Genomic DNA, 22,337 nt, shown 5'->3' on the forward strand with positions numbered 1-22,337 from the left:
GTGTGCCCGTTATGTAAAGCGCGGGGAGCGAAGGGGCGGGGAGCTGCCTGGATGCTGCGCAGGCGCTCGTGCCGCCGGCGGCCGCGCATGCGGGACAGCCTTGTGCGCAAGCGCGAGGGATGAGGGGCGGGGCCGAGTGGCGCTGGTTGCCCTCCTCCCGCGCCCCTCCCCCGGTCAGACGGCGGAGGTCTCGAGCGACAATGAAGCAGGAACCGCAACAGCAGCAGCCGTCGGCCCAGCAGCCGCCCTCCGCCGGCGCCGGGGTGCCGGCCTTCCTCAGCAAGCTGTGGGCGCTGGTGGGCGAGGCGCCCAGCAACCAGCTCATCACCTGGAGCCAGGTGCGGCGGCGCGAGACACGGCCGTTGGTCGCCCCGCCCCGGCCGCGTGCCCCGCGGCTGCGGGAGGCCGGTCCCGCCCGGCCGCGGCGGTGTGGGCCCGGGGGCGGTGGGGCCCGGGAGGGGCAGCCGGGGCCTTAGGGGGCCTCGGTTGGCCTCGGTTGGGGCAGCGCGGGGCGGGAAATCCGGGCGCGGCCGGGCGGGCCCTCGGCGGGGGGAGCGACCCCGGCGCGGTTATCCGGGCACCGCGTGCGGCTGGGAGCGAGGAGAGCGGGTGGCAGCTCGGGGCCTGGGCCCTGCCGCCGGCTGCGGAGCCTACCGGGGCGCGGCGGGGGCGGGGAGCCGCCGCGGGGCACGGGCTGGGGCGGGGGGTCGGGCGGCGCGGCTGGCGGTGGCACGCGGCGTGCGCCGTGCGTTGACAACGGAGCGGTACTTTCCGCTGCGGCTCGTCCGTAGTGCGCGGAGTTGTGTAACGGCTGCGAATCGTGCGGAGAAGATGGGAGAACGGCGGTTTTACATCGCTCCCCGCCGCCACCCCGCTCCCCCATCCCGGGCGGGCCGAGCGGCCACGTGGGGTAGCAGTTCCTGCGCCGGCCGCGGCCACCTACACGCGGTGTAACTGTGGGGCTGCCCCAGCGCCCGGCCCGCAGCGGCCTTTGTTCTGGTGGCCCGGATGTGTTGTGCACATTCAATGGACGGAGCCGGGCGGGCATTACCTCTAGGGAAAGTCCCTGAGTGCCCGTCGGGTGCGAGCGCGGGACGGGAGTTGGGCTGCCGCTGCTTTCAGTCATCTGGTGTCGTGGAACCTGTAGTTACCCCGTTCTGATGTGCGTTTGCGTTGGATCGATCCTTTCAATTTAATATTCTTCCCTTTAGAATCCATTGTGCTCAAATACGAGCTGCGGTGGTGGATAATAAAAAACGCATTATCAGCTTGCGGAGTTTAGGAGTATATTTTAGTACTGCAAGGCAGGGAGTAACTGCCTGCTTGCATGCAGTGAAGGGGCTGGCATATTTAGTGCAGTGGACATCATGAACTTGTGATAAACACTGCACAGTCTTAGTGGAGGCACGGGTAGCAGGAATAATGAATAAAGTATATAGAAAATTGTTCCACACTGCTGTCAGTAACAACAGGACTTGAGAACCCTGTTCAGGTACACAGCAGTGCTTCACTGGGTTAAAGCTGGGCATTAGCATCTGTTTACAGCATCCATGTAAGAAACCGTCAGGGCAACAAGGAACAATGGCAGTATTTCCCTAATTATCTGCAGTAGGTTAGACATTTTTCAAGGTGATAATGAAGTTCGGTGCTGCACAAAAGCTGTGTGCTGGCATTACAGGTCCACTGTAATGTAGCACCACTTCAGAACTTCAACCGGTGAGTTAGGTTAACTTAAAATAATCTCTTCCCGTTTTCTTTATGCTGCCTCTTTCTCAGCAGGAGGTAGGCATGCATTACTGGGAAGCTGGGAAGATTTTCGTTTGTCAAAAGTGAGTTCCCACATCAGCAATCTTCTCGTGGTCTCATAGTTGGTTCTTGAGGCTTTACTGGGGAGCGTGTGGCTGCTGGCATCTGCGGGTAGGAAGCAAGTGAGGCTCCTCGAGCTGAAGGGCTTCTGAGAAGATGGAGTGTAAGGGTTGGCATTTGTCAAAGATGATAGGAGAGAGTATTGCAAGTAGATTATAGATAAAACCTCTGCCACTTTGAAGCCTCTAATTCTGGTTCTGCCAATTACTTGTCTTTTAGTTAATGGAGCAAGATTATTGAAGAACAAAGAACGGAGGCTTCTGTTTGTCTCAGTCTGTGGATGTAATTCGAGGATCAGTTCATTGGGTAAAAGATAGATCCTCAGAGTTGGCACGCAGGAGGAAGGAATTACTGTCTTGAGTGCTTTATGGTCATTTTGAAATCTTGTGGACAAGCTGAGGTCTTTGACAGCTCCATCTCGTCTGTGTCTTAACAAACTAGTCATACTTCAGTGCTGGATAGCAAAAAGGTTTTCAGCTGTGATTTGCAGGGTTGTTTTGTTTTGTTTTTGACCTTGTACGGTTTCTTTGCTGTATTTGTATTCCCTCTCAAGATTTTGAAGCTTGTAGGTTACAAAATTGATGGTGTTCTGCTGTAGTGAAACCGGTGCTTGTTGGTAAACTTGTCTTTAATTAATTTCTTGAGGAAGCGTGGAGAGTAGCAGTGGAAATGCTCTCCTTTAGATATGTATGGCAATGCAAATTGGTAGTTCTCTGTTGCTTTGCAACTGCAGTTATAGGCTTTTGTTGTGGAAAACTGCAGGCAAGCAGATCAGTTACGTCCTGCATGCACAAAGGAAACATTCCTATGCGGTGATTAATTCTGCAAGCTCAGAGTGTGTTCTACAATAGTCTTAAGTAGCTTTATGTCTCTCATTTTAGAATGGCCAGAGTTTCTTGGTGTTGGATGAACAGAGATTTGCAAAAGAGATTCTGCCTAAGTACTTCAAGCACAACAACATGGCAAGCTTTGTCAGACAACTAAACATGTGTAAGTTCTCATATTTTGTTTGTTTCTGTCACAGTTAAAAGATCCTGGATATGTTTAGTTATGTGTTATTCTCTTCTGAACGGTTCCACTGTGTTGTCGCATTTAGTACTGTCTCATCCTCAAAACTGATAGAAGGATGGTTGGAACAGTATATTGTTATATATGTAGTTTGAATTCTTTAGTGTGAGTTTTGAGAGATGAGTTTTTCTTTTCTTTTTTCTTTTCTCTATTTAAAGATGGCTTCCGTAAAGTTGTTCACGTTGATTCTGGGATTGTCAAACTGGAGCGAGATGGTCTAGTTGAGTTTCAGCACCCCTATTTTAAGCAGGGTCGAGAGGACTTGTTGGAACACATTAAAAGGAAGGTTAGTGAAAACTCCGTATATAAACCAACTACAGTAATTGTAAATGAATAGCAAAGTTCATGTCAAGTTTAATTGCGGGTTTGTAATTTCATGTGGAATTTTTATGCATGTTCTGATTTATTTTGGGGGCTTTGACTAGGCTGCTCTAGCTAATTTTTTCTTGTCATAGTAAGTTTCACAGGCAGCAAAAATAAGTTATGCAAATAGAAGATCTAACAGGTATATGTTAAGAGGGCAGAACACGCTTTAACTTTACCATCACTAATGTAATTATTTTTTATGTAGCTTGTTTCAGAACATAGCTACTGCAAGAAGTAAGCTTAATTCCCAGGAGAGCTGGAAGCAAACATATAAACATGTTTGTTGTGCTGCTATTACATTTCTGAAATTTGCTTTGCTGTTACTGAGAATCAGGTGCATAAGAGTAGATATCAAACAGAAATGCAGTAACTATGGTGAGAGAGATGTGCTTATTAGCACTGGGTTCATTTGAAGCAGTTAAGATGTAGAGTGCTGAGTACTATGCCTGGAGAATCTGAACGTAAACAAATGCTTATAATAAGAAAGGCTGATACAGCGTCTGTTGTAAGAAGTCTCTCCGTTTCTGTATTTATGTATTTGATGCATGGTTTATTAGTGACTTTAACTTGGTTATCAGCAGCATCATACTTGATCTTCAAAAGAAAATAGTAATTAACAATGAGTAAAAGGACGTGTTGTTTCTGGATTCTCATCTCTTAAAGGTTTCTTCTTCAAGACCTGAAGAAAACAAGATAAGCCAGGAGGATCTCTCCAAAATAATAAGTAGTGCTCAGAAAGTGGAGATTAAACAAGAGACTATTGAATCTCGATTGTCTGCCCTGAAAAGGTAAATGCTTTGTCAACAGCTGATACCTAAAATGGAGTAATTCTGGTAATAGATATTTGAGAACAAATATGGCATAAACGTAAGACCTCATTTTGATTTCTTAGTGTCTAACTTGAACTATTGTTGTAGTTAGATAAACTTCAATGAAAGATTTGCATTAAAATTGAATATTTAAATGCAACTAAAAGTAATAGGTAAATTGGTGTTTGAAGAACTATGTTTAATACTAGTTCCTTAATGCTGCTGAGGTGGAATATTCAACTAAGTTATTAGCATACACCAAATAAGCTGAGTTGCTGTGTTTAGTCTGAGGTAGTTTGGTTTTTGCAAATTTCTTATGTTAATGTTTTTACTCATTGCTTTTTTATTTTCCTCTTGCTGTCTTCGTTTCCTCAGTGCTGAAAGTACAGGACAGTTAATCCTTAGGAAAATTTGTTTGGAAATCTAACTTGGAAATTCATTAGTTACAACCAAGGATATGTAGAATCTAAGGTACAAATAAGAATTGAGTATTTTTAGGATACTATTATTTCCTATTTAATAATTGTTTTATTGCTAACAGCATGAGCAATGTGAGTCAGAAATATCTGGGTGTGTAGATAGAGCATGTAGATGAAGACAGGATATACAGAGATAAGCTCTTGTTCTGCAAGTCTCAGTACCTCAGTGGTAACTATCTCCAGGACTTCAAACTGAGAAAATAATTGCTTGCCTCTGTGGCAGAGATAACTTAAAAGTTCAGGTTTTGAGAAGTAAATGATTTCATTCACTTGGCATCTCCAGTTCTAATTACTGAAGTTTGAAGGGCAGACTTATTTTGTCTAAGAAAGGTCTTTATTAGAATCTGGCCAGTCTAGATTAAAAAGGCTCCTATTCACTCTGTTGGGTCGTATATGAATTTGCGTTGGAAGAAACCTGAGGAGGCCATCAAGTTCAAACCAGGCTCAGAGCAAGGCTGACTGGCTGAAATGATGTCTGGTTTCTAACGTCTGCACTGTTTGCAAAGATTATAAATGATGCAACGTTCAGTCTTTGACATCTGAGTTGTTGTTCAGTGAGTTTTAAATGATTTAAGTAAAACTGGATCTAAATCAGAAGACCCAATCTTAAGAATTGTGTACCTAAAGCTAGTGGGAAGATTGAGAATCCCTGACTGCTGTTGAATTTGTGGTGGAACTCTGTTTTTAAACTGTCGGACATTTTAATCCTCAAATTGCTACTAAGCTGCATCTTGCTGAGTATCAACAACTGTTAATGAAAACTGAGTTTAAGGTTCCCTAAAAACATGAAACACCGGTGGGGAGATTTTCATTGTTTTTTGGCTTACATCTTGAAAATTAAACTATGAAAGAGGGAAGGGTGTTATGTTGTCTTTCCTTATGTAGTGAAGCTTTTGATATTCATTATCTACTGATGAATGTGCTTTATGCTGTCAAAAACCACAAGATTCATGGGTATGATAACAAAGTTTTTGTGCTGTTGCAGTTCTGGACTCTTGTTAGTTCTGGAAGCAGCCAAAGTTTGTGAATGACAGTGTTTCAGTAAAGCTGCTCTCTCTGTTGTTCTCATCACCTAATGTACGCCTTTACTGGAATTAATTAAAGACAACCTATATTTGTGCAGAAAACTTGAGCTTGTTCTACAAAGATCTGTTCAAGATGGATGTACGGTTTCTGATAGATGGCTTCCCTCTGGCAAGAAGTGTGTGAGGGAGGGCAAATAATGTAATATAAATGATGAACTGCAATATTTTCTACAGAACACTATTTTCAACCTAGTCACCCCCATTAGTTGTACATTTTCACCAGTGAAAAACAGGTGCCTACATGCTGTGTTCATAACAATCTATACCTGCAGAAGTGACCCACTGTTTCACAGCTGCTGTTGTGCTGTAGTTGCTAGGAAGATGTTGCCCACACAGTCCATCTTTCATCAGCCTGAACTAATGGAAATCACAAGGCATCAGATCCAGACTATACAGTGGTTGCATTGGGACAATGCAGCCAAGATTGGCATTGCGCTTGACAGACTTCAGACTGTTGTGGAGCCTGGAGTTATATGTTGCAGGAGATTGCCTTCTCTGGCCTGACACTGGAAGTTTTACCCTTCAGTGTCTTGATGCATCAGTCAGTACTGGTGGTTCCAGGAAATCCGAAAGGATCACCCTTTTTCTATCCCAGAGGAGAGCGTGCATAACTTTACAGGCTGAGAGCTGTGTCTGGAGCTTCTTCTTTGATGGTATATTCACATGCCATTTCATGGACAGCCATTTTGACTTCAGTTCATAATGGTGACACTACATCTCATTAGTAGTAATGATGTGATCCCTGAAATTATCACTTTCAGACTCAGATTGGTACAGTAGGTCCTGACAAACTTTCATATGGTATTCTTTCTGTTCTTCTGTGAGCATGCTTGGGACACACCTGGTGCAAACTTTGAGATATTCCAGTGTTGTGACCATTGTTTCCAATGCACTCAAGCTTGCACTTGGTTCTATACTCAGCTCCTTGGTTGTAGTCTGCTGACTGGCATGGATGGCGATGCTTTTCATTACCTGTTGTGAGAGCTGTGCACAGCCATCCAGAACATGGTGTGTCTTTGATGTCACTGTCACCACCACTGAAATGCACCACCCACTGCCTCACTGTGCTCACATCCACTGTTTGGTCTCCATATAAACATTCAGCAAGTGTCAATGAATGTCAGTGGGTGCAGTTTTTTCCACGTGGAAGAATTCAGTGACACACTATTACTTCATTTGCACTTTCATATCAGATACCGTTTTGTCAGCCTGCCCTTCTGCTACCACCTGTTGCACAGCAACGAAATATAACAGAATATTGCTGGGAAGGTTCAGCATCTACTGCCATACCATCAACATCACCCCGGACATTGTGGGTCAGCGTAATAAAACAGGAGGCATTACTTTCTGAGCAGCTCTCCTAGAATGAAAGGACAGTAACTTAGGTGTTCTGTGCCCTTTCAAACACCTAATTCCAATGTGCTGAATTTGTAGTAAACATGTAATAAGTAATGCCTAACTTGGGGAAAAAGTTTTGTTTTCTGAGGCTGGAAGTTCTTTTCAGGATATTTGTTGTGTTTGGTTCTCCGTTTTATAATTGTTTGCAAGGATTACTAAATGATTTTCTTTTTGTACAATCAGTAAAACATTTCAAAGAGGTTTTATGAAATCAACTACTCTGTTAACAAAAATTAATAGTATGAATACTTCAAAATTCAGTTTGATCTTTAAATTATCCTTTTCAAACAGGGAGAATGAATCTCTTTGGAGGGAAGTGGCAGAACTGAGAGCAAAACACCTGAAACAACAGCAAGTTATTCGGAAGGTAGGGCTTCATTCAGACACTGTCAGTGGGCTCTTCTGAAGTATGATTACTCTGTCTTACTGTCCTGGTGTCAGCTGGAATAGAGATTATTTTCTCTGTAGCATCTGATATGTTGCTATATTTTAGCTTGAGAAAAACAATGCTGGTAACACACCAGTGTTTTAGTTGCTGAGCAGAATCAGTGACCTTTCAGCTTCTCCTCCTGCCCTGCCAGCAAGGGTGCTGGGAGTGCACTAGGAGCTGTGGGGGGACAGAACCAGTACAGCTGACCCAGACTGGCCAAAGGGGTCTCTTGTACCATATGGTGTCATGCAGAACTCTGAAACTGGGGCAGTTGGCTGGGAGGAGCAGCTGCTGATCGGGAATTGGCTGGATGTTGGTTGGTGGTAGTGAGTGATTGCTTTGTGCATCACTTTTTTTGTAAATACATACGTATGTATGTAGATGCGTGTATATTTTTGTTGTTACTGTTTTTCCTTTTCTGTCTATGTTAGAAATTCATTTCACTTAAAACTAACTTTGTATTTCTAATGGTATCAAGCCAGTAGATTATTGAATGGAAACTAGTGATAATGCATGACCTTAGCTTGACAGTTAGATTTGTGATCTACCAAAACTGATGTGAATTCAAAGAGTTTACAGATTCTTATTTTTTTTAACATATATTTACATTATAGTAATACTACAAGCAGCAGATAATTACTGTTTCTTTTTTTTTTTTTCATGTTGTACAGGCCAGATACATGCATTTAATTCTTAATATTAAAACATGTGGGAAGAGAGACTGAGATTTCAAAGGGGGAAAGGCAACTGATGAATATTACCAACTGTATGGGTCCTTTTTTCTGAATTTATCAAAAAGCTTTTCACGAACACAGTATTGATAGATACAGGTTACATATATGGCCAGTGTCCTTACATTGCTTATAAGAATTTTTCTTATAGTTGAATTCACTGTTGTTTTTTCTCTATACGAAATGATGGGTACAAATTTATTCTTACTGCTTGCTGTGTGAAAAAGCCTGTCTTGGGGATTGTGTCCTTTCTTCTAAGATATTGCCAGCACTATTTTCTGTTCTACCTTGGCTTTTAACACTTAGAGCAGTTCTACATGAATGTTACTGCATGCAGTAAGTGTTCAGTTGTTTTTGTGTAGATTTTATTATTGAAGTCTTCTGCTTTCAAGATATCTTGAGAGAAGCAATTATAGAGTAATGTAACTAACAATAGTATTCTTTTCTTCATAGATTGTACAATTTATTGTTACCCTGGTGCAGAATAACCAACTAGTGAGCCTAAAACGCAAGAGGTAAGTATGGTCTTGAAAAGTTGTTATCCAGTCAATGTACTGACATTTTTTCTTAAATAAAAAGTAAGAATTAGTTCCTAGATGGCTTTCTTCCTTTTCTGTGATTTAGGCCTCTACTTCTGAACACTAATGGGCCTACAAAGTCGAATGTATTTCAGCAAATTGTGAAAGAACCAGCAGAGAATAACCATCATGTAAGTATTACTTTATGCATACCATTTGTTATGGTGAAGGAGTGGAGGGGGCCAGACAGATTGTGGCTTTCTTAATAGGGATACAATTATTGAGAGCTTTCAACTTTTAGAAGTGGTATACCACATTTCCTTCAGAGGCAAGTGTGTTGGTAATTGCTATTCACTTTTGAATATAATCACATAGAGGCTTATCTGTGTTTAGCGGCGGCGTGGGAAAATACTGACAGCAGTTGCTTTTAATAGTACTGCTGTTAAGGATGTGTCTGTTACGTTGTTGTCCTCTTGAGTTAGGAGGCACAGTACATGAACAGGAATCCACCTGCAAAGCTGTACACAGCCCTACAGAATCATGTCAGGTTCTTGTGCTGCTTGAATGTCTCACCATTGAAAGATATATTCTGCTGTCTAAATAATTCTGGCTGGGGAAATTATTAGAATGAGTGCTCAGACTTGGGACTAGAATTACTAGCATTATAGTGAAGTATAAATGGCAGATCATGTCTAATAATAACTTTTTTTAGTATTTGTAGTTCATTTGTAGTCTTGCCTTTGTAGCTTTTTGTTGCTTTTGTTGTGTGACATTGATAGTACTTTATTTGAATGCCTTTATTACTTGCCAGATGTGTTTTTGTTTTTTTTTTTCTGCAACTGCTCTTTTCCAGCTTGTTCATTCATTTATATTTACATGTATAAATAATATATATTTCTATTTCTATCAAACATAGATCTGTGCAAACTCATTGTAGTCTCCGAGGTATAGGAAAACCTTCTACCTCTTTAGAATTGCAGTATTGAAAGATACAGTGATAACTGTCAGAATGTTGAAGCTGATTGTCCTTCTGTCTCCTCATTCTTAAAAATTATTCTCAGGTACCTCTCAACAGAACCGAGGGCTTAAAACAAAGAGAACAAATTTCAGATGACATCATTATTTATGATGTTACCGAGGATGTGGCTGATGAGGAAAATACCATGGTTGATGAAGAAAGTGCTCCCATTACACCAGAGACAAATGAAGACACCACTTCAGATTCTTCTAAGTAAGAATTTTTTAGAAGTCTACATAAAAAGTGGTTTCCAATACTGAATAGTATGCAGTAATTCAGGTGTCGGGAGTACTCTTGCACGTTCAGGAGCAGGATCTCCACATTCGCATTAGCTTTCCTCTGGATTTGTTCCATGATTGGTTGTCAGGGGTTTTAATATGTTGATAGAAACTAGTGAAAAGTAATCTGTATTATTACACTCTTATTAAATGTGCTGTTTGTCTAAAGACAGGATCAGTTATGTCTACTTATTTTTTTTGGTTGTGAACACAGATAGCTATTCAATTTCAAGAACTTTGGTTATTTTTGTTGTTGTTGTTGTTTGTAGTCCCAAGCATTTTGTGATTGCATTCTATCTTTTTGTACTTAGCACTATAGAAGTAGTTTGTCTTTTACCTATGAGCACTTCAAACTTGGTTCAGAGATTAAGATTCAATTTTGTTCCTTGGTTGCATGGTACTGATGGGACGTATGTTGTGCCACAAGGAATAAAATTTAAAGATTACTATCTTAATACCTGAATTTGCGCCATTGTGTTTGTTGAACTGATGTCTGGGAATGCATTCTCTGATAGAAAAGTTTGAGATAAGGTTTCAGTAGGTAACACAACTATGAAAATACGGAGGATAGCCAATTAAAACTGTTTTTCCTTGTTTTTAAGCTACCTTCCTTGTGTACATAACAAGCTTAATAGTCAACAGTGTTGACTGAGATTGTTCATGTTACGGCTAATCCAGAGTTAAATTGTGTTCCACCAGAAAGATGCAAACTATACACATGGTCTGTCTTGTTTGTTAGTCTTTCATGCTTTGTCCTACTTCATGTATAGTTCGCATCTACGTGCAAGCTTGTACTTGTTCTAATGCAAAAACATCAGAGTTCCTATGTACTCAAAATAGTTGTTATTGTGATCTAGCGCAACAGTATTTACTGGCTGAGCTGCATTAACTGTATTGAGTGTTGCTGTGCCATACCAGTGGAAAATAGATATGTTTAGAAACTCTGTATTTCCTGTTAAAATGCAGGAGGAAAGTTATTTTCCGTATTTTAGCTTGGCTGAAATGGAAAGTAACTAAAAACGTGGAAGAGTTCGAATTTAAATGAGCATATGAAATATTCATAATTTATTTGTCTTGTTTTACAGCTGCAGTCGTTCTCCTGATATCGTAATTGTGGAAGATGATAATGAGGAAGAATATGCCCCTGTAATTCAAGGGGATAAAAGCACAGAATCAGTTGCTGTCTCAGCTAATGATCCCCTCAGCCCCATCAGTGACAGTGCAAGTCCACTCATGTCAAGCGCTGTACAGCTGAATAACCAGTCAACTTTAACTGCAGAAGACCCGGTCTCAATGATGGATTCCATACTCAATGAAAATGGAGTAATTTCACAGAATATAAATCTTCTTGGAAAGTTAGTAGCCTGTTCTTTAAGTATCAGAAATTACTGTTTGAAGCCAAAAGAACTGAATTGTAACTCCTGTTAAGAACTTACTAGCTTTATTCTGGTAATGTAGTTTGACAGTGAAATGTTGTAGATAATACCATTTAAACTGATGTTGATGTCAGGATTTATCTGTAGGGTTTCTGTAGGCATATTGGATTCCATTAGAACAAGTGAGATGCAGTTGTATTTCTGCTCATGATAGCTATAGTCTAACATTAATGTGATTTCTCTTTTGGAGTATCTATCTTCCTTACTTGGTTTCTCCTCTTTAGAGTAAGGCTTAAGTCTTTCCCAGGAGTTTATTTTTAATGAAAAGCAGTTGTCATAGTTCTGGTGAAAATTTTTAGGTGATATAGTGTATCTGTGTAAAACTTAACTGTGATTTCTTTTTTCTTCCTTCTTTTAATTAATGTAGTATTACAATATTGTTTTTTTTCTTCCAGAGTTGAACTTCTGGATTATCTTGACAGTATCGACTGCAGTTTAGAGGACTTCCAGGCCATGCTTTCAGGACGACAGTTCAGCATAGATCCAGATCTGCTGTTTGATGTAATTTTCATAGAATCATAGAATGGCTTGGGTTAGAAGAATCCTTAAAGATCATCTAGGTCCAGCCCCACCAGCTGTGGACAAGGTTGCCATCCACTGGATCAGGCTCTCGAGGGCCCTGTCCAGCCTGGCCTTGAATGCCTCCAGTTGCAATGCCTCATGACCCCGAGTAGAAACTTTCCTAATATCTAATAGAAATCTCCCATTTTTTAGGTTTAAACCTTTTCCCCTTGTCCTGTCTCAATCAGATCATGTGAAAAAATTAGTTTCCCTTCTGTTTATTACAAAGGTCTTCAGAAGTATTGAAAGGCTACAATGAAGCCATCCCAGTGCCTTCTGTTTTCCAGACTGAACAAGTCCCAACTTTCTCCATCTTTGTAGGAGAGGTGCTCTACCTTTCAGATTGTTTTTGTGGCCCTCTGGTCCTTTTCTACCAGTTCCATGTTCTTCTTGTGCTGGGGGCCCCAGGCCTTTATGCAGTACTTATAGTGATGTAGAGCAGAGTGGTACAATCACATCCCTTGCCCTGATTCAGCTCAGGATACAGTTGGTCTTCCAGGTTGCAAGCATGTGCTGCCCCCTGTCAAGCTTTTCATCCACCAGAACAGTACCCCTGAGTCCTAATTTGCAGGGCTGCTCTGAAAGATTTCTTCTTCCAGTCTATATGCATCTGGGATTGCCCTGACTCAAGTGCAACACCTTACACTTGGTCTTGTTGAATCTCTTCAAGTTCTTGTAGGCCCACTTCTCAAGCTTGTCCAAGCCTCTTTAGATAGCATCATTTCCTTCTGTTTTGTCAACTGCACCATGCAGGTCTGCTGTGTGCAAACTAGCTGAAGGTGAACTCTGTCCCACTGCCTAGGTCACTGATAAAGATGTTGAAGAGCACTGGTTGCAGCTGCTCCTTGTGGCCAGCTTCCACCTGAACCACAGCCCTGTGGCTGCAGCCATTCCATTCCTTATCCATCCTTCAAATTATTCTCCAATTTTTAGGTAAGGATGTGGTGTGGGCTTTGCAGAAATCCACATAGATGACGTCAGTCGCTCTGTCTCATGCCATCACACCATCACAGAAGGCCACCAGACTGGTCAGATCTGCCCTTGGGAAGAAATGCTGGCTGTTTTGGATCTCCTCCTTGTCTCATATGTACTTAAAGCTTCCACGAGATTCTTGTCCATGATCTCCTTAGGCACAGGCAAGAGGCTCACCAGCCTGTAGTTCCCCAGATCTTTCCCCCCTTTCTTAAAAGTAGAAGTGATGTTTTCCTTTTTCTAGTCCAGGACCCTGGGATGCATGTCATCTAGCCCCATATACTTGAACACATTCAGTCTCATCAGGTGGTCTCTGACTTGCTCTTTACTTGCAGTTGGAGGGATTTTGCACCCTCCATCTCCTGTCCAAAGCTTCAGGCACACAAAATGTAGGAAGCCTGACTGCCAGTAAAGTCCAAGGCAGAGGAGTTGCAGAGTCTTTTCCATGTCTGTTGTAGCCAGTTCTCCTTTCTCGTTTATCAGAGGGGCTACACTCTCCTTGGCCTTTCTCTTCTGGCCAACGTATCTGTTGGACATCTTTGTTACTTTTCATATCCCATGCCCAGTTCAGTTCTGTGTACACATTAGCTTTCCTTATCCCATCTGTGCAGGAAGGTCCTGACTATGCTCTCTGACAGGCCCATATTTCTTGAGATCATGAACTCAACCAGGACATACTCACTACAGCCCACGCTACCTCCAATCTTAAACTTTTTAATAGGCTCATCTCCATTATTGAGCTCCATGTCAAGTGATGCTTCAACTCTGCTCAGTTTGTCTGATACCTGGAGCAGGAATTGGTCCTCAGTGTGTTCCAGGAACCTCCTGGATTTCATGCAGCCTGCTGCATTGCTTTCCCTGCAGACATCCAAGTAGTTAAAATTCCCTATCAGGATGAGAGCCTGTGAGTGTGACATTTCTTGTAGGTGAAGGAAGAAGGCCTCATTGACAGGCTCCCATTAAACAGACAGTATGAGGTAAACTTTGACAGCCACATATCTGTTGTTCCTGTCCTTAATTTTTACCCACTAGCTCTTGACTTGGTCATGACTGTTTTTAGAGGCAGTTCTTCATGATCTATTAACTTCGGAACAGAGAGGGCAACTCATCCACCCCTTCTGCCCTGCCCATCTCTTCTAAAAAGCTTATAGTCCTTGGTCGTAGCATGGTATTGTGTGATTTGTCCTACCATGTTTCCACGATAGCAATTAAGTCCTTATTTTTTATTTTATTAGGTATCTTTTTTTTTTTTCCTCCTTATTTCCCATGCTATGTGTATAAGTGTATCAGCCCTTCAACTGGACTATCAATCGTGTTACCTTGTCAGAGGAGCCCTCATGATTGCCTTTGGGACAAATCTGAGGTTTTCTTGTGCTGCATCCTAAAGTGACAATGTTCCCTGGCTCTTCTTTGTCACTCAAAAGTACATCCCTTCCCCCAGTCAGATTTAACTTCAGGCTCTGCTAATCAGCCCAGGCAGTTTACTGCCCAGAATGTTCTTGCTGTACCTGCTTAGTTTCATCTGATAATAGCTTTATTCCTAATCCTTTCAGCATCCTCCCAAAGGGCATAAAATCTCAATGTTTTGTAATATCCTTGTTGAAGCTTCATATGGTCCAGCTTGAGTGATTGGGAGCAGATAGTAATCTGGCTTTATCAGACTTGCCAGCCTCTTCTTGATGTCGTGAATGTGTGCCCCCAGCAGCATCAAACCTGTTTGGTGATCCACGTGACAAATGGGTGCCTCCATGTCTCTCAGTAAGGAGTCCAGAGTTGCTAGCACACTTTTTATTTTTTTAGTGGCACTGGTTCTGACTTGGGTCCTTGGTGGGACAGCCACATTAAGTTAGTGCATTCCTGGGTCTGAACCCTTCTCCATGCCCTCTCCTCTTTCCAGCCCCAGAGCCTCGTACCTGCTGCTTAGGGGTACTTTACGAGCCAGGTGAAAACTCCTGTAAGTGAAGTTGAGAGTCCAGTTTCACTCATTTTGCATGTTTATGTTGCCTGTCTCCTCCAGTTTGGGAGCTGGCTTAGCTGCTTCTTTGCAGGGACTTAAGACAGGGCTGTTGACTTGCCTGTGTCGCTGAACAATACTATAGGCTTCTCTCCAGTTCCTACCTGGTGACAGCCAGTGGCAGCTTGCACCCATGACACCCCTTTCTTCTATTAGGCCTTTGGGGAATCTTTCAGATTCTGGAACTAAAGGTCTGGGCAGCTCTGTTGCTTCTTGGGAGGTCTGTCTGGGTGCATGTGTTAGCCGGAGATGGTTGTGGCTCTGAAGTCTGGCTTTCTGCCTCAACCTGTCTGTTGCAGCAGGTGGTCATCATGTTTATTTCAATAGAGTGGTGCTCCTTGCTGTGAGCAGCAAGCTGCCATCCCTTTGCCAACTGTTGTGCAGTATCCTAACTGATGTGCTGCCTCTTGGTTGCTCACGTTCCCAGGGGACTTGCTTATAATGGGGGTCTTATGCTGCCGCTCCTGGCCCTGCCCATGCCTTCTCAGCCACTCTCAAATGAGAACTGGCAGCCCCAGGTGATTTTTGCCTTGTCCTGGGGTCTCCTCTGTTTCAGGACATCCCTTGCACACCACGGTCCACTGCTCTGCTGCAGAATGTATCTGTGCTGGAGCTCATTACCATGGAAAATGACCCAAACTTTCTGTTTATTTCAATATTTTTACTGTTTTGGTAATTATTAATTTGGTATATTAACTTGTGTGGATTGTTATTGTTTAAAATGGACATGGTTTTTTTGTTTGTTTGTTTTTGGGGTTTTTTTTGTTTGTTTTGTTATTTTTTTTCCTTCCATTTAGGTAAAGGAAAGTTATAAATACTTGTGTGTATGTGTATCTGGGGCATTGGTGAAACTGTAATACACAACTGCCCCCAGTGCATGCTGTAGTGATGACATTGGTTTAAACTTTTGATTGAGTAATGGTTTTTTTAGTGAAATAATGCTTGTATTTGTTGCTGCATGAGATCAGATACTCATAAGATTAATAATCTTTCTTTGAAATAGCCTCGCACGTTATCTGTCATCTTCTCAGTAAGCTTGTACTAGACAGGCTCTTTTATTTTACAAGTTTCTCTGACATTTCAAGTTATTTTTTAGGAGCATTTGTATGTTCTTAATTTCTCTTCAGGTTAATGTCAAGTAGAGTGATTTGGTTGGAAATCTAATCCAACCCTCTTGCTCAAAGGCCAGCATGAAAGATTGTGTCGCTTTGGGTCTTGTCAACACAAAGTCTGAACTCTCCAAAGGGAGACTGCACAGTCTGCTTGGGTGCCTGCTCTACTGCTTTGCTCTCTGTGAAGAATTTTCTTACGTCAGTCACAATTTTTCCTGCTGCAGCATGAAACTCACATCTTGTTCTATATCCAGTTATGTGGAGTTTGTCATCTCAGTAGCACCTCTTTATTAGTAGTAGAAAAGTGCACTTAACCACCCTTGTCTGTTCTCTACAGACAATATAAGCCATGCCTCATCAGCCCATTGTATGTCTCATGCCCCCTAACCATTCCTCCAGACTCTATAGTGTGAACATTCTCATACTGGGAAACCTAAAGCTGGTAACTCCCTGCAGCATGGTCATGCTGCTGGCTCATGTGGGGTGTTGTCTAGCAGGACTCTAATCTCTGAGGAGCCATTCCCTGTCTGTTTGGTCACTAACCTGGGTTGGTGCATGGGGTTATTGTGTTCTTGATCCATTTGTCTGTTGAACTTGACAGAGTAACTGTTAGCCCACTTTTCCAGCTTGCTCAGATCCCTCTTAACACCGGCTCTGCTCTCCTTTGTGTTGTTGACTCTTTCCAGTTTGGTGTTTCTTGAGAACTTGTCCAGGGTCTGTTCCTCATTATTTTACACAGATTTCTCCATGGAGCAAATCAAGAATGAATCTATTCCTAAGACTGCAGCAAACAATGTTACTCCAAGTTAGATGTGCTTACGGTTGTTTTCTTTGTGACTAAAGTTTTTGTGATTCCAAACAATGTAAACTCCAGATGTTTTCTTTGCAAAAGTGGTAACTGCCTGTAAATAAACTTCAGTTGTGATTGGGGGTGAAAACGTAGTTCAGGGATTTTTCTCACACACACAGATGTGACATTCTTGTATTTTTAATAGGACGTTGAGATACCTAAAGCTTGATATGTTTTGTCTTATTCAGCTTTTTACAAGCTCCGTGCAGATGAATCCCACAGATCATATCCCTAATACCAAAGTAAGTCTTAAATCCGTTGCTCGATGTACTCGGTAGTTGAGAGATGCAAACTTTTTTCATCCTTTTTTCTTTATGGGTATAATAGTGCTTTTTTGTTTTTTGTTTGTTTGTTTTCTTCATTCTTTCAAGACTTTCATAAGGATAGGAGAGCTGCAGGTGAACTCATCCTGCTTGTTAGGCTTTAAATAGGGAGGAGTAATGAGGAGCAAATAATGTCATTTAGAACCGTCAGGCCAACACCTGTGTGTATCACTAGTCTTTTTGTATTCTCTTAAATGTTAGAATTTGCAAACATACACTTTCTCAGAAGGTTTTCATCTGTGCCGTCTGGTGGGGAACATGTAGTAAGCAGCAGAACAACATACTAGCTCCTGGAGTCTGTCTTGTTCATTTGTGAGCATTAGTTCTTGTTTGAGTAAGTCTGTTTCCATTTCACATTTTTCTCTTTTAGGCTCAGTTAGTTCAAGTTACTGAAATCAGTGCCTCCTTTCACAGAATAGCAGGGGTTGGAAGGGACTGCTGGAGACCCTCTCTGCTAAAGCAGGTTCTCTAGAGTAGGTTGCACAAGAAATTGTGCAGGTGGGTTTTGAATATCTCCAGTGAAGGAGACTCCGCAGTCTCTCTGGGTAGGCAGTTCAAGTGCTCTGTCATCCACAAAGTAAAGAAGTTCTTTCTCATGTTCAGATGGAACTTTACTGTGTTCCAGCTTCTGCCTGCTGTCCCTTGTTCTGTCACCAGGTACCAATGAAAAGAGCCTGGCTCCATCCTCTTGACAGTTAACCTTTAGATATTTACATATGTGTATCCCCTCTCCTCCAAGTCCCAGGTCTATCAGCCTTTTTTTGTAAGAAAGATGCTCCAGGTTCTTAATCATCTTTGTATCCCTCTGCTGGACTTCCTAGGAGTTCCTTGTCTTTCTTGAACTGAGGGAGCCTGGAGCTGGGCTCTGTTCTTCAGATGTGGCCTCATCAGGGCAGAGTAAAGGGGGAGGAGAACTTCCCTTGAGGCTGCTCTTTTAATGTACCCTGGGATACATTGGACTCTGTGGTGATGTGAGCATACTGCTGGTTCATAGTCAACCTGTTGTCCACCAGAACAGACAGGTCTTTCTCCACAGTGCTTCTCTTCAGAATGCCACTAACCTGTGCTGCTGTGTGCAGTTACACCTCCCCAAGTGCAGGACACTACACTTGCCTTTGTTGAAGGTTCCTCTCCACTCAACTCCTGGTCTTGCTGAATGGCAGCACTGCCTTCTGGTATGTCAGCCACTCCTCCCAGCTTTCTATCATCAGCAAACTTACTGAGGCTGCATTCTATCCTTTTGTTTAAGTCATTTATGAAGATGTTAAACAACACCAAAGCCAGTACTGGTTTCTGGGGAACACTGCTAGCAGCAGTTCCCCATGTACTCTGCTGCTGATCACAACCAGTCCACCTCATTGTCCATTCATCTTTGCCACTCTTACTCGGCTCCCTTCTGATGATGTTATGGGAGACAGTATCAAAAGTGTTATGAAGTCAAGGTACACAACATCCACTGTTAGCTATTCAGTCATGTCACTATAGAATGCTACCATGCTGGCCAAGCATGATTTCTGCATAGTGGGCCCAAGTTAACTATACTACTGATAACATTCTTTTCTTCCACTTGCTTGGAGATGACATCCAGAATAAGATCCTTCTCAACTAAGGGGAATTCTTCCTTTTTTCCAGATTCTCTTCTAGGGTCTAGAGTGGCTGAGGGCTAAGCATAGCAGTGAAGACTGAAGCAAAGAATGTGCTTAGTAATGGTGTTTTCAGTGACCTCTGTTTACCAGGGCACCCACCTCATTCAGCAGCAAGCCATATTTTCCCTAGTCTTCCTTTTGTTATTTGATATACTTGTTCTTAAACTTTCTCATATAGATTTACTACCATGCAGGCCTTAGTTTTTCCACATTGCATACCTGCATGGCCTGACAGCATTCCTCTATACCTTCCAAGTGGTCAGACCCTTTTTCTGTAGACTTTCATCTTCCACTTGTGTTTTTCCATGAGCTCCTTGCTCATCCATGCAGGTCTCCTACTGCTTTTACTCAGCTTCTTAATCTCAGGGCTGCAGTGATCTTGAGCTTGGAAGAAGTGGTGCTTGAATGTCATCAGGTTCTCTTGGGCCCCCTTACCTTCCAATGCTCTTATCCTATGGAATGCCTCCAAGTAGACCCCTTAAGAAGTCTCTTGCAGGCCAGGATTACACTGTTTTTTCCCCACAAGATCTGAATTCCACTATGCTATGGTCATTGCAGCCAAGGCTACTCCCATTCCCCACCAGTCCTTTATAGGAACAAGGTCCAACATTGCACTTCTCACCTCCTCCACCACTTGTGTTAGAATCATCAGTGCTCTGCAGGAACCTGGGCTGTGTGTGCCTGGCAGTTCTGTTTTTCCAGCAAATAGCAGGGTGATTTGAGTCCTGCCATGAGATCAAGTGCCTGTGATTGTGAGGCTCTTTTCAGCTCTCTGTAGAAAGCCTCATTGACTTCCTCCAACTAATCAGGTGACTTGCAGTAAACAGCTACAGCGGTGTTGCCTGTATTAGTGTGCCTCTTGGTTCTTACACATAAGCTCTCATTCATCATTTATCCCTAGGTAGAGCTTTAATACATTAAGAGTTGTTGTCATATCAAGAGCAACAACTCCACCATGTCTCCCTGTTGGCCTGTCTTTTCTGAAAAGAACACAGGCATCCATGAGCTGTCATGCACAAATTCTGTGATCACAATGAGATCATGGCTCTGTGACATTAGACAGGCATCTTCTTTCTCTTTATTCCCTGTGCGTAGCCTGGTATGTGGGTGCTCCAGAGAAGAAAGGGGAGCTGAGAATGCTGGTTTCTCTAGAGGGATGCAAGAGCATCCCCCCTAACTGTACACACCCTTAACATGGCTTGTCTTCTGCCTCGTGTCATGGGAGGTGGAGGTAGCTCAGGAACATGTCACTGTTCTGGTTGGCTCGGCTTACTCTCAAAGCAGTTGCAGTGCTGTGAGCCCTTTTGGACCTGTTCCATTTAAAGCCTGCCTTCACAAATAGTGTTTCAAAATAGTTGGTGAGCTATGTTGTAGTGATATTGCAGTTACAGTAAAGAGGCTTTGAGGGGATGTTTTGAGATCTAACTGAACTTTATTTTCTAGATGGAGACAAAGGGAATAGAAACTACCAAGAATAACGCTGGTCCAGCTGCTTCCCAGGAAACACAAGTTTCTAAGCCTAAATCAGGTTAGTTGTAATAATTTTTTATAATGGTTTTAAGTGTTGAGCAAGTATTGTTCTCACTATTTCGTTGTTTATCAGATTGAGTGACACAAGTGTAGACAAGCCAACATTTAATGTATCTGCTTTTAAGGCTGCTTAACAGCACTGTACGAAGCTGATATTTTGTGGGAGAATGGGAATAACTTCATATAGTAGTTCCTTAATCGTTAACAAAATGACCATACAACTTGTTAAAAAATACCTAATAATCTTTTAATAAATTGTATGAGGTGTTGTTTTTGTTTTTTTTCATTCAACTGATCATTTGTTGGGAATTGTTTTTCCCCTTAGATAAACAGCTCATACAGTATACTGCATTTCCACTGCTTGCATTCCTTGATGGGAACCCGGGCTCTGCTGTTGAGAGTGGGAGCTCTGCAACTGAAACTCCTTGCTCTGTGGATAAAGCCCTGGAGGTGGATGAGCTCCTGGAGAGCAGCCTGGATCCTGAACCCACTCAGAGCAAGCTGGTGCGCTTGGAGCCGCTAACGGAGGCGGAAGCAAGTGAGGCCACGCTGTTCTATTTATGTGAACTTGCCCCAGCACCCATGGACACCGACATGCCATTTTTGGATAACTAATGTAATGGGAACTATGTACATAGTCATGAAGATGAACTATTTATTTAGAATATTGTTTGGTATGAGTTTTTTGTAAATCACTGTTTTATGTAACCAGATAGCGTGGAATCTGAAATACCTTTGCTATCCTACAAGCAATTGTTTAGCTACAGTTAGACAAGCTCTTAGACACGGTTGGCAATACCAAGTTGGACTGTTACAATACTGCTGTCAAATGCTTGGTATACCTACACATATCTCTAAATACCTGACGTAACCAAACACTTGTTAAGAATAAGCTTTGATTTATGGTTTCTTCCACTTCTGGTCATACATACAATGATGAAAGTTAGTAGTGTATGGTTAGGGAGCACTGACTTTCTGTATCTTTTTTTTTTCTATTTTCTACAACATTTTGTTTAATAAACATAAGGCTTTTTTTTGGGGGTGGGGGGGACCAGGACCTGCTGTTAGGCTTTTTTTTTCCCTGCTTGAACTGGGAACAAAGTGCCTGTACCTTGCTAAATCTTGGTTCTGCCTTACTTTCACTTCAGTGGAAGTGCTTATACATAGCACAAACTGGGGAAGAAGTTCTTTACAGCCGCCAGGCCCCTTGACTGCATGAGTACTTTAACTTGGACCATCTACTCTGATAAAATAAATGTTACGTAAGTAAGTGTGATAGCTTAAGAGTTGTCTCTTATTCCCTGTGCCAAGTGGATGTAAATTTAACAGCTGTGGTTTTATTGCCTTAATTGTACACATTTATTTATTGAAAAAGGGGCTCTTTATCTGCAAGTCTTGAGATTTATATATAAAATCCCAACAGCAGTACATTACCCAATGTAGCAATCTATATTATTTTAGCAGTATACATTACTTTTCTCCTTTGGTCTAGACGACTGCTGCAGAACCCACTCCTTCCTTTCTGCAGAAGCACCTTACCCCTATTCAAAACGTGTGCATTTACTGCAAGGCTTCCACACTCATTCAAGTTGTTATTCCACCGTTATTTCATAGCTGAACAGCAATGACTGCTGTAGGTGACAAGTTGACACTACAACAATCAAGTGATTTCACCAAGCACCTGATTTAGTATAAGAGTTAAACTGTAACTGAAGATCCTTTTTGCCCTCAAAGCTGTCACTACAGAGGTTAGTGAGAAGCTTCAGAGTAAGATGTCCCAGTAAAGTGATGAACTATAGAAAACTTGCTTATTGAGACATTCAGCAGCAGAATGACACTAGAAGCAT

The 22,337-nt window shown here is 42.3% G+C and overlaps 1 protein-coding gene across 2 annotated transcripts; it reads left to right on the top strand.

The window, feature by feature from the left end:
• The first annotated feature begins 28 nt into the window (after positions 1-28).
• Positions 29-21,772, top strand: HSF2 (heat shock transcription factor 2). Of its 2 annotated transcripts, XM_072332067.1 has the most exons (13): positions 30-338; positions 2,748-2,856; positions 3,093-3,220; positions 3,964-4,088; positions 7,363-7,438; positions 8,686-8,747; positions 8,857-8,941; positions 9,812-9,981; positions 11,132-11,401; positions 11,878-11,983; positions 17,180-17,233; positions 20,404-20,488; positions 20,816-21,772. In XM_072332067.1, the coding sequence occupies exons 1-13, from the start codon at positions 120-122 to the stop codon at positions 21,103-21,105; spliced, it is 1,779 nt and encodes a 592-aa protein (XP_072188168.1). In that variant the 5' UTR covers positions 30-119; the 3' UTR covers positions 21,106-21,772. The 2 variants fall into 2 exon arrangements, with proteins under 2 accessions (XP_072188169.1, XP_072188168.1); XM_072332068.1 differs by lacking the exon at positions 17,180-17,233 and having other exon boundaries at positions 29-338.
• The last annotated feature ends 565 nt before the right edge of the window (positions 21,773-22,337 follow it).

Source organism: Excalfactoria chinensis, chromosome 3, assembly GCF_039878825.1.
Source record: "Excalfactoria chinensis isolate bCotChi1 chromosome 3, bCotChi1.hap2, whole genome shotgun sequence".
Lineage (NCBI taxonomy): Eukaryota > Metazoa > Chordata > Aves > Galliformes > Phasianidae > Excalfactoria > Excalfactoria chinensis.

Coding starts and splice junctions, on each gene's coding strand:
- HSF2 (XM_072332067.1), top strand. CDS start 120: ATGAGGGGCGGGGCCGAGTGGCGCTGGTTGCCCTCCTCCCGCGCCCCT. Junction 339..2,747: donor AGCTCATCACCTGGAGCCAG/GTGCGGCGGCGC, acceptor CTCTCATTTTAG/AATGGCCAGAGTTTCTTGGT. Junction 8,748..8,856: donor GTGAGCCTAAAACGCAAGAG/GTAAGTATGGTC, acceptor TCTGTGATTTAG/GCCTCTACTTCTGAACACTA.